Source organism: Micrasema longulum, unplaced genomic scaffold (assembly GCF_059751315.1).
Source record: "Micrasema longulum isolate JH-2025_06_02 unplaced genomic scaffold, ASM5975131v1 h1tg000480l, whole genome shotgun sequence".
NCBI classification, from domain to species: Eukaryota; Metazoa; Arthropoda; class Insecta; order Trichoptera; family Brachycentridae; genus Micrasema; species Micrasema longulum.
This window is the reverse complement of record NW_028277677.1, coordinates 255,271-267,955: the sequence shown is the minus strand read 5'-3', so window position 1 is coordinate 267,955 and position 12,685 is coordinate 255,271. Positions and strand designations below refer to the sequence as shown.

The window sequence follows — 12,685 nt, the reverse complement described above, 5'->3', positions numbered from 1 at the left end:
TTAATTTAAATGAGTATGTACATAATAATTTTGATATTATTCTATGTAGGTATAACCAGTCTGAATAAAATACTACTATAATTCCTTCAGCTGAAAAAATGACAATACATAATATGTATGTTAATTCAAATGAATTAGTTGGAATTTTTAACTTTAGATGATTTTTGGTCCCTATAAAATATGTAGAAATCAAATAAAAGAAAAAGTAGACCTACACCCAGCATCTATAGTGGCCATTTTTAAAATGGTTTACAATTTCTGCTTGAATTGCAAAAAATAAATAACAATAATTGTTTTTATATTTTAAAATAAAAGTCATCACTACCTGCGATAAACAATATAAATGTGTATGAAATATGTATATATAAATAAAGAATGATTGCACATTTGAATAAAATTTAATATCAATAAAAAAGGCATTAGCTATTCAGCAGATGAGAGTTATTTTATGTAAATTAATTGTTTATATACACATACATATAATCGTATCTAAAAATTACTGAGCATTTTGCAAGATATCTGATGATGAAATCTCTTATATGGAGGTCTAAAAATCCGGTACGCGTATTTAAAATAAAACAGATAAGAACACATCTAATTTAGGGAACATCAACTGGCTTTTTCCTTAAAACTAAATATACATTCATATTGTCTTTACCCTTCACATAGACACTGCCTCTGTGTTCTAAATCGTAAACTTTATCTAATACTTCTATGCACGCCTCTCCGACTTGAATTCTACCATTGACTCCCGTGGAGTCCATTCGACTCGCAATGTTGACTGCGTCACCCCAAATATCATAGTACAATTTGGTGGTTCCTATAACACCAGCAGTCACATCGCCAAAATTATATCCCACTCTAAGGATGAGATTGAATTCCAAAAGGTCTCTGTTAAACTCGTACACTACTCTCTGCATAGCAATAGCAAAGTCCATCAGCGCATACAGGTGAACGTGAGGATCGGGGTTCTCTCTCCTCATGTGCGGATTGAGGCCGCTCGCTGCCATAAAAGTACTGCCGATTGTTTTAATCTTATCCACCGAGCGGAACTCCGGATGCTCCAGTAATTCATCGAAATCTCCAATTAGCTCATTAAGAACACGCAAATATTCTTTGCCTCCTAAATAAGATTCGTCATACATTTCATTGAAATTGACAATGCTAGCGAAAATTATACCGACATTCTTATGATTCTCGGAATATTTAGCCGTGTTTTTTAGCTGATCCGCTACATGACGAGGGATGATGTTATGGAGAAGCCAATCCGCCTGATTTCGCATGCTTTGAATACGGATATTGTCTCTATTGGCCACCACATTCCCATAAAAACTCATTCGATAACTGATTTCAAATTCTCTGTTTAGAAACCAAATTAGTACAAGAAGAAGGACTATATCCAAACAAATTTCCCAGATGTACACCTGTTGATGAACATCGTCAAAATAATTTATACTGTTAGTCAAGTTTTTTGTTAAATTTGACGTGTTATTTCCTAAAAATGCAGTTAGAACGGGTGTAAGGGTAGTACTGCTGTTAGCATCATCTACATCCAGAAAGTCCTCTGGATATGACTCCCGCAAGGCTGATATCGCTCGTAATAAATTAAATTGAACACTTGTGTCTCGGGCGTGAGTCATTTGATTTAATAGATTGGTAGGAGATTTTACTCGGCTGTACAAGAGTAGAGAAATACAAATAAAAATTATCGCTGATAATGCGACCAGAGAGTTTTTCACCAACCAATTTATTTGGGTAAAATTACAAAAATGCAAGAGACTAACGCAAAACAAGCAAATGTAAAACGATTGATCTCCTCCGATAATTTGAAATGGAAATGTGCTACATGAAAAATTAGCAAATATAGAAAGAACGGGTAAACTGAGAAATACGCCTCCAAAAAAGTGCCACGGGTACCAATCGGAGAGGCGGTATAGAAGATTATCTAGTTTCCCAGGCGTACTACTGGGCTCTACAGAATTGTGCAACAAGGCTTTAGACAAGTCCCAATGTCGGTGTACACACAACGCCACCGCAGTCAGTTGGAATATTACAAAAACAGTAAATGCGACAATCCACGCCGGTCTCGGCTCATACAGCATGAATAGAGAGATGGAGACAAATAAGAACACAACGGCAGATACAAGCACATCTAAATATGTATTAAACCGAGACGTGGCCAAAGTGGGGCATTCCATTTCCTTTTCATCTATTCTGTGAGCATTGTTGCGATACTCGGATTCCATTTCGCGAGACTTGAAGAACAGAGTGAAAAAGGACAAGGGGGGCTTGACAAAGTAACTAAACCTCGACTTGGCATTGTCCTGTACGCAGCGGATGAGCTGGAGGTCGGACTGCTTCCGCAGCTTCTGATGGCAGGGGTGGGGGTGGGATGGGTTTATGGCTATAGAAGGTCTGGCCAGACTGGATTGGCTGGAAGTGTAGTATCCTGACACTCGGCGATGTAGGTCTTGGGATGCTCCTATCGCTGATTGGCTCACCATATAAATCTATACAGGAATGACAGTTATATGAAAACATTAACATTTTATTATTTAGGGTGTAACATAAATTCAAATGCTTTAAAAATTATTTTAATAAAACATCATTATTGTTGATCAATAATATCTTTAATAGTTACAAGTTTTTGTAAAAAAAACTATTTTTCTTCACTTTGCAAAAAGGTATGGCTATATTTACCTGATGTTGGATGCTAGATCGACGACTTGTGCTGCGAATGCCTGAGTCCTTTCTGCTATTTACAGATGGACATAAGCTGACCTGGTCCTCTGTGTGAGGTGCCCTTAACTGAAGAGGACTTACTGGTAGATCTTGCAGTTGGCTCATTGTAGAACTTCGAGCTCTTGTGCGTGGAATCTATAAATCGCAAATGATTTGTTTAATTTTACAAAAAAGTATGCAACAAATTTAATATAATATTGCTAAAAATAATAAACGCAAGTAAATTTTAAATGCAAAACAAGTTCGGCTTTTTATTTCTTGTGATTAAGAGGATATGCGGAGAATGGCTATCTTGTTTATGGTTTTTTTCAAAAATAATTACCATATTTCAAAGGTGTAAAAAATTATAATAATCTAATAAACTAAAAACTATTAAAAATACTATATCAATAAATAAATTTAAAGTTAATCGAAAGAAATTTTTTGAACTCATTAAATTTTAAATGTAAAAACAACATTAAATTTAATTAGTATGAATGTATTATTGTTTTATGTTTATTCTTTACATATTCTATGTTTTTCTTTATCTTTTCATGTACTCATATTAAAATTATATAAACTCTTATAAATAAACAACTAAAAGTGTAAGTCACTACAAGTGTAAGTCACAGTGTAAGTCACTCTCTAAGCATAAGAGTTAGTCTCTTTTTTTGGAGAGTTACAGTGATAAAATTTACTAGATGTGTAAAAGTAGTTATTTTTTATATTTTTTATTTATTATATATACGGCCTAAGCCAATTACAACAGTTACATGAAGAAACATAAATGCAAGAAACTGAACAAAAAGAACATAAAACTATTTAGCAAAGACAAACAAGGGCAAAACAATAATTGTATACGTACGTATGTTATGTTTAGAATTTTACAAAAACTTGTACTTTTTATGAAATTTATGATTAAAAAAAAAAATTAAAAATTGTAATACCGTACGTACGAAGACGGTAGATAAAACTAGACGCTTTTAAGGGTTTTTGGAAAAGACAATTTTTAAAATTTTCAATAGTGCCATAATCCAGGGAGAAAATATGGCAATACGTTTGCATGAAGAAAAATTAGACCACGCATCCTCTTAAATCACTATTGAAAAAAAGTTTTTTTAAATCTGTTATATAAACGCAACTAATTTTTTGGAAAGATTGAGTTATTTTAATTTAATGAGTCACATATTAACAATTTATAAACAAATATTTTAAAATCTTTACTTCAATATGATTAGTCCTGCCATACTGTGATCTATAGCTGCTGCTTCTGGCAAATGGAGATACATCACTTCTGGACTGACTGATATACGACCGAATATCTAACATTTCCGCATCGTAGGCCGACGCATCTGATAGTCGCTGCGCTCGTGGGTCGACACACAACAGGTTGCACTGCACACTGTCCGGTTGTTTAGTTGGGTTGGATTCGACCATTTCTATCACAATGGGGACTTGTTGATAGCCATTGGAAGAAAGAGCTGGATTCCCATCGCAGCTGCTGTTTTCCTTTTCGATTTTAACATTGCTAATATCATCTAATCTTACAATTACTGTATCATGTGCTGCTTCAGTCTTGCGCAAAAACTTTGGTACTTTCCAATTTTTTATTTTGGATGTATATTTGCCATAACTCCCTGAAAAAACAGAAACACGATTTATTTATTTTTACATACAATATTACATTTTAGTTATTTTTAAAACATTTTTTAAATTATTATTTATTTTTTTCACAGGACTAGCCAATGAATATCGGTTTTTCGGCTTGTCGGTAAAGATCCTTTACAATTAATCATATGATAGTCCTACATAGTTGTATAATAATAATTACTACTAACTTAAATATAAGGAGCGAAAAAAGTACATATAATTTATGCTTTCAAAAAAATATTTAGAAAGATGTAAAAAAAGGCAAAAAATAAGTGAATGATAACGCAATTTTAAGATAAAAAATAAATAAATACAGAACCGGAGTACCAAAATTTAAAACAGAAGTGTGTACATATTTAATAGGCACAAAGCATTTTGTTAAAAACATTATTTATTTACATATCCATATCTATATCTATATCACATCCTCATCCATATCTATCCAATTAAAAAATATTTTCACTAATAATTATACAAATATTTTTTTTTACTGGACAGTATTTCATAGACCTTTATTATTTTAAATATGTAAAAACAAAAATTGATATTTCCCTATTGGACACTTGCCTCTGATGAACTGAGAGCACTGTATTGTTAAATTAAACATCATCAGTTCAATATAAAAGAGAAAAAATATTTAAAAATAGCACTACTGCAAAAACATATTGTGACACATCGATACCTGTCCGGTGTAATTCGGGTATCAATCAATCATACATGTTTAACCCTTGAAAGGCTGTGCTAAAAAGTACCGTTAAAGGCGGTGATGTAACACAGGGTTACCACATGCATAAGTAGAGTTATATTTTGAATATACTCTGAAAAACCTAATTATTTACAATTATATTTGTTGGAAATGATCCCTATTTCAAGATTTTGCATAATAAACATAGTATAACTAAAGCATATTTATGCAAAAATTATATTAATTTCATTTAACCTTCTGCTAACGTGCACTCCTGTCGACGCTTTGTAGTCAACTGAATTTTGAATTACAAGTAGCGGTTATAGTGGAAATTTCCACTGGAATTAAGGAGACTAGAAAGGATGCTTTACTTAAACATTAACACTATTTTAATTTAATGCAATAAAAGATATCCAATTTTTACTACAAATAAAACACTGAATTTTATTAAGACAAATAAAAACTAATAAGAAAATAAATAGTAATACGTGAATGAATCAAATCATAATTACACATATCGGTAGATAGTCAGATGCCAGAAGGGACCATCTTTAATTGTTTCGGTTTAGTTTTAAGAAATATTTCAGTAAAGACACATAGAAAATACAATTTTGAAAAATCATAATTTAAAATGGTAATTATTGAAAAATGTACTATTTTTTTTTTTTTTTGATTAAAGTCTTTAAATTGAGTCTTATTTCAGCTCTCCTGATCATTTAAAAAAAATTACAGATGGTCCCTTCTGCCATCTGACTATTGATATCCAAATTGACAACATAAACATATTTTTTAAAACTAGTTGCAAACAAAACTTTTAAATGAAATAACTTTTACAACCGATTTCGGTTCTAAAATCAGGTTAAAAAAGCTTTTAACTTAACTTCAACAAATATACATGGACTTAAAAAAAAATTTAATGTCATCACAAATCACGTCTCCAATAAAGGCTTACAAAAATCATAAGGTGTAGAACATTGTTTACGCCATTATCCTGCAGATGGCTTTAGCGGTAAGTAGTAGTCAAAATAAATAAGTCATGCAATAAACTTAGACATTTATCAACATAAGCTCATAGAAACGTTAGTCGATTTGTGTCTGAATCATAAAGTTATTTTCAATTGAAATGACAGTTTACGAGCCAAATTCTCGTCATTTGCAGGAGGATTAAATTTTTTGTTTCAATATGAAGAAATCTCAGCTGATGCTCATCGAATGCTCTCAAATATTTAATATGAGGCCGCTTTTAATGAAAGAACGTGTCATGAGTGGTTTCAATGCTTCAAAAACGATGTTTTTTTACGTCAAAGGCGAAGATGTTCAACGCAGAATCGGAGGCATTACTTGATGAAGACTCATGTCAAAGTCAAGAAGAATTGAGAAGAATTGGAAAACCATGGGAACGATTCAAAAGCAAGGAAATTGGGTGCCGCAATGAATGCGTTTTGGCCGAGCATTCAAAGACAAAAAACTACAATACAATGAAAGACACGATAAAGTGATTTTGCAGCATGAGAATGCTTGACCCCATGTTGCGAAAGTGATCAAGACATTCATGGAAACGTTGAAATAGGTCCTACCCCACCTGCGGTTTTCTTCAGATATTGCTCCCTCGATCAATGGCACACGGCCTAGCCGACCAGCACTTCTGGGCTTATCAAGAAGTAAAATATTGGATCGATTCGTAGATCGCATCAAAAGATGACCAGTATTTTCAACGTGGGATGGCAGAAAGTAGTGGCCAGCGATGGACAATAATTTGAATCATAAATGTATAACTAGTGTTTTACAATAAGGCCTCAAATTACATAAAAAAAACAAATAAAAAAAAAACGGCAGAAGCACAGTTGTACACGTAATATAAAAGCCTATCCATGAATCCGTTATCGGGCTTCAATGTTAGTTATGAAGTCTAACCACCATATGCCTAATATTCCCCTCGAGCACTTACTCTCGAAACTCAGTAGTTTGGTGTTTGGGGTTTTGGTAAGGCGACAGGATTCACACCTATATACGAGTGCTGGCATTATACAAGTCTACAACATGCAGAATATTATCAACAAAAGTTTAGGTGGGAACAGTATGCGGAATAAAAACAAACCTGTGGAAACAGGGCTCTTAGATGACTCATCACTGGCTGCATTTCCATTGTTGCATTTATTGTCGTCACTCTCCATGTCAAGGATACTCGGCAAGGAGTTTGCCTTGGCCTTCAGGTGGAATGGGTTAGGCGACAGGCGGTTGGGGTTCACTATGGGAGGGGTGAGGGGCTCTGTGAGGCGGGGAAGAGAGGACACGTCCTCGGGGGCAAGGGAAATGTTAACACTGGGGGACAAGGTTGTCAGCATGGGAGAGATAGAGTCGGTAGTACTGGGCGGGGATATAATCAACTTGAGGGGCATGCTGTTACCAGTTTTAGATGCATGTGGTTGGCGTCCTTCTATAAAGTATGTCTTGTGCCCTGCAGTAATAAATACATGTTTTAATTTATCAAAACTATTGAAAGGCATGGACACAAATAAGGTACTGAAGATACTGATATGATCATTTCATTTTCATTGTCCAGAAATGATTTTAACAATATTTTGAATTATTAAGATTATCATGTTACAACAGATGGAAGAATTGAAGAAATATGGATGTTTAAACAACGGCAGAATGGTGAATGTTACACAGTGTGTAATGCAAATGCCTGAACTTATGTATTGCCTTTTAATGTTCTTCATCTCTGTTGTAGTATGTTAATGATTTTTTTAAATCGAAAACCTACTAACCAACTATGCATATGGTTATAAGAGGGTGATTACATTCTAGAAGAATATGATCGCTCTATAGTGGTTGGTTTGGTTTGTTTAGCGGACATAATACTGCTTTCTCAATTTACTCAAGTTTAAATGTTTGCATTCAAAGAAAAGCCTATAGAATCAAAAAATGTATACTATGATTTGTTATAGGTACTGACCAAAAACATCTTCACCCTCTTCGAGAATGTAATCGGTAAGGAAGCGGCTAGTTTCTTCCGAGATGTGAACTCTTCCAGGTTTTCCAGTAGATTCCATCCTATTGGCGAGAGTTACATCGTTACTCCATACATCAAACTTGAATCTCCGAGTGCCTACAATCCCACACAACACTGTCCCAGTGTGGACCCCTACCCTCATGTTAACCCCATCACCCCTTTGTTCATCAAAGAGTTTGATAGCTTCTATCATACCTGCAAGTTATAAATAGTAACAACTGATGAATTCAACACTTGAAGATCAAATCATAATATTTTAAGTTTCCACAAATCAAAAACAATGAGGATATCTTCTGCTTAACTTGTAAAACTTATAAATTCCCAAACTTAATTTTTTTCAGTTGAGAGTAAAAACAGTTTTTATGACGGTGACGATTTATGTACTTAGAACTTTAAAGGTACAGAAGATTGGCAAAAAATGGCTTTATTTTTTATATCCTACATTATTTCTTGGCCACTTGACGTGGTCAATATCCAAGTTCATATTACATATTATGTTTATCAGTTGCTCAGGTCATTGTTTTGAGTATCTAAGTTAGATAAGATTTTAATAAAGCGTAAACCTATTAAAACAGCTGAATAAAATTAATGTAACGGCTAATAAGATTTTATAACAAAAACAAAATATAATCAGTTGATACGAGTTGGCAGTAGGTATAGTTATATTTACCTAGCCCCATTTCCACACAACACTTGGCGTGATCGCTCCTCGGCTCCGGGCACCCGGAGACACAGTAATAACAGTCTCCGAGAGTAGAAATTTTCTCGCAACTGTTTAATTGACACAGGTCGTCAAATCTCTCAAACAAGTCGTTCAATATATTAACAAGTTCTTCGGCAGTTTTGTTACTGGACATCTTGGTAAAACCTACTATATCGGCAAACAAAATACTGACATTTTCCATACAGTGCATGTTAAAAGGTCTGAATAACGATTTAAGATCCGAAGCTCCGGGATTGGAGTTACGGGGATAGAGACTATTATTCCTTTTAAGACTATTTTCGGATTCGATTCCAGTTTCACACATCAGCCAGTCGGCTACTTTTGGTGGCATTACGGAATGTATCATCTTCTCTTTTAATATCTTTTCCATTTCTAGTTGTTTCCTTACAAGAAGACTTTGTCCGACTTTCATAAAAGTTCCTCGCATGCGAACTACGGTCATCAGTAATATGTGAACTCCGATCAGGTGGATACAGAATTGTAGTAAAACTCTTACTGCGAGTCCTTGGTAACTGATAGCGTTGTCTTGACATTGAGCAAGCGCATTAATAACTTCAAAGGCGATAGAATAAGTTACGCTGAAGCTCACGCACAAATACAGCGGTAAGGGAATAGTCGTATATATAATAAGAATAATCTCAGCGCACATTGCAAAATGCCCAGCTTGGCTAATGTCACCAATAAAGTGGATATCTTCGAACGATTTGTAAGGGAAAAATCCAACAAGAGATAAACTCAAAACACAAAGCAGCAAAGTCATTATCACAGATATACTCAAAGTACGCATTCTATAAAAATCTGTAAATGTTAAAATGAACGCAAGCAACGACGCAAGGAACACCCCGGAGAATATAGAGCAAAGAAGAGGCCATGTTGAGATCAGTCCGGAGGCGCCGATAACCATAAAGTACACAGCCCAGGAAATACAGAATGTGCAAATATACAGCAACGCCAATCTGAAACCAAAATACCGCAAATTAAACTCCGCCATATAATGGCGTGCGGTTGCGCACCAACACAAGCTATCGCCGTACTCCAGACATGTTTGTTTAACTCGGTCAATATTTGATTTTCCTATTGTGCCTCACTTAAAGACAATAAATTTTCTAGTCAAACACAGACTAAGACAGATGATACTACAGCATCTTACATATTATTTTACTAAATTGCACTTCTAATGATAAGATACACACTATTGTCAAATAATAATGAAAAGATTTATGTCACATTAATTAAAAAAGAAAAGACTCACCTGAATCTTAAACGAATGGGAGCGAACGTGCTGGACTTGTACTGACCCTCTAGAATGTCGGAGTCGAACTTGGGGTTGAAGAGAGAGTTGGTGGCGGCGCGCTCGAAAGGCACCGGCATGGCGAGCCCGCAACAGCTGGAGCGCCGTCTGCCGCGCGCCAGCAGGGCCTGGATGTGCGGAGCCATACACAGGTGCACATCCTCGTCCTCCGCCTCCTCCGCCGCGCTCTCCGCCCGCCGCGAGCTGCCATGACGCTTCAGCGACGAGGAGCGCTTCTTTTTACTAGACATAGACATCGCATCTCGGTTTTGACGCATCCATGCTGTTTTTAGCTAAAATTTAAAGAGAAACGGAACAATATTAAGAATAACTGGAAACCGATGATAGCTCAAGATTCTTAGATTGAATTCTAGACCCAAACGCGCTAATTTTCTAGAATTTCTAAAACAACACTTCGCGTAAGGTTCCGAGAAAATATTGTTATTATTGTGACGCGATTCAAACTGCTCGTGAATGGATAAACAAATATGAAAACACAAACGGTAACAGAAGGTGACCGCGTATATTCTTATCGAATACAGCTAAGCTCTATATTATTATCTCGAAATTTAGCGCAAGATCGGATCGAAACCCTGAAAAGGAATGTTCCAAGTGCAACTGACATCAGCTGTTACCTGTTTTGTTTGAGAAAACAGCGTAGACTTCGAATTCCCACAGGAAAATGAGATTCACATGGTATTTCTTATGGATTATCAAATACTGCCGCACAAATTGCAATAAAAATATTTGTTTGAACGAAAACAAAAATACAGAAGAACTCGAAAAAAATATTGCCCTTCTTTGACTGAGTTGCCAGGAGCTAGAAATCGTTAATGTCAACCACGATAATGTAGCCGCAGCGAAAAAAATATATTTCGTATCTACTCATGAGGCGAGTATGAATAACGAGCTACCTAAACGATTATTTATATTATAATAAGTTATCTACATGTACAGTGTAATCATATTTCAAAATTATGTCTGATAATTTATATTGGTCTACATTAATTACGTTATGTGATTTTTTTCAAAATCAGTAGTCGACGATTGTTCTGAATAAAACGTGCTAACTAAATTATAATAACATCATTCTACGAACGATTTTCCTCTTGTCATTAGTTTCGCACCTATGGTATTTAAGTCAATTATATTGAAAAACAGATTTATGTAGACATACATATTATATAGCAATACATATTTTGTACAGCTAAGGAGACCACTCGCACCCGCCGCGCGCCGTAATTGTTTGGATTCGACTGCTGCAAAACACTAATTTACGCCATCTAACTCAGTATTTTAATTTGGTTGATTCTCTAACTTTGAAACAATTTTGAATAGGATAATTATCTTTGAAGAGGAAAATTATGTTATTTATTAAAAGGCACGTGTATGGCAATCAATCTTTTTTCTTTTTATTTTTTAAATATCTTACACAATAAATACCTATTTCCTAAAAATGGTAACAGCTTTTTTATAATAATATGGAATCAATTTTATATAAATATTTATGGATCTTATCTTATCTCAGCAATAGAAGCCAAGCTGTTGTTCTTAGTGGTTTTCGATCTGAGTTTGTTGATATTTCCTCCGGAGTACCTCAGGGTTCACATTTGGGACCATTGTTTTACAACGCGTATCTCTATGATATTTAAGTTGTATTTATGAACGTAAGGTTTTTGATGTACGCAGATGATAAAAAAAATATACTTCAAAGTTAAGAATCCCCTTGACTGTCTTGAACTTCAAGATGATCTAAACCGTTTGACAGAATACTATTTGAAAAATCGTATTAACGTCAATGTATCAAAGTGTTTGCTTATTTCTTTTTCGCGAGGTCGACATCCAATCCCATATCATTATATATTAGAAAACCAACCTGTTCAGAGAGTTGATACCATACGCGATCTGGGTGTTATTCTTGATAGCATTTATTGATTACATTTGAGAATCACTTCGATGACATACTGACCCGTGCAGATAGAAACCTTGGTTTTGTACTTCGTACATGTCAGGTATTTAAAGATATCGCGTGTATTAAAATGGTCTACTTTGCTCATGTTCGCAGTTTGCTCGAGTATACCTCATCTGTTTGGTCTCCACAATATGTCACACATAAAGAAAAGTTTGAGAAAATTCAATGGACGTTTCTTAGACATCTTAACTGGAGATGCCGGTATACCGATCTCAATTATATGTCTTCCTGCAAAAAAACACCACTTGCTTACTTTAGAAGATCGCCGTCTACTGTTGGACATGGGGGTGCTTCATGACATACTCAGTGGACGCCTTGATAGTCCGGCTCTTTTGTCGGAGTTATCATTAAATGTCCCCGGCTACCGCACCCGTAGCACGTCGAGCTCTCTATTTCATGTGCCAGCAGTTCGTACGAACTATGCCCAGAACTCTCCATTTAAAAGTTTTACTAGTTAATATAATTTGAACTTTCCCCTTATTGATCCATTTGATTGTAAAAAAATAACATTTAAAAGGCGCGTCTTAAAACATACTTTTTTGTCTTATACTTAGTTTCAATAGTGTCTTATTTTATCTTATTTTATTTTACTAAATTTTATCTTTAATTCTTAATATTTTTTATTT

At 34.8% G+C, this 12,685-nt stretch overlaps 1 protein-coding gene across 1 annotated transcript; it reads right to left on the bottom strand.

The window, feature by feature from the left end:
• Window positions 1-464: 464 nt before the first annotated feature.
• On the bottom strand, window positions 465-10,899 carry Ac13E (Adenylyl cyclase 13E). The gene is made up of 8 exons (XM_088226940.1): window positions 10,723-10,899; window positions 10,049-10,380; window positions 8,743-9,752; window positions 8,016-8,267; window positions 7,155-7,514; window positions 3,946-4,358; window positions 2,701-2,877; window positions 465-2,510 (listed from the first exon to the last, which is right to left on the bottom strand). The coding sequence occupies exons 2-8, from the start codon at window positions 10,363-10,365 to the stop codon at window positions 600-602; spliced, it is 4,440 nt and encodes a 1,479-aa protein (XP_088083066.1). The 5' UTR covers window positions 10,366-10,380; window positions 10,723-10,899; the 3' UTR covers window positions 465-599.
• Window positions 10,900-12,685: the final 1,786 nt, after the last annotated feature.

Coding starts and splice junctions, on each gene's coding strand:
- Ac13E (XM_088226940.1), bottom strand. CDS start 10,365: ATGCGTCAAAACCGAGATGCGATGTCTATGTCTAGTAAAAAGAAGCGC. Junction 9,753..10,048: donor CCCATTCGTTTAAGATTCAG/GTGAGTCTTTTC, acceptor TTTTGGTTTCAG/ATTGGCGTTGCTGTATATTT. Junction 4,359..7,154: donor TAAGAGCCCTGTTTCCACAG/GTTTGTTTTTAT, acceptor CTGTTTTTTCAG/GGAGTTATGGCAAATATACA.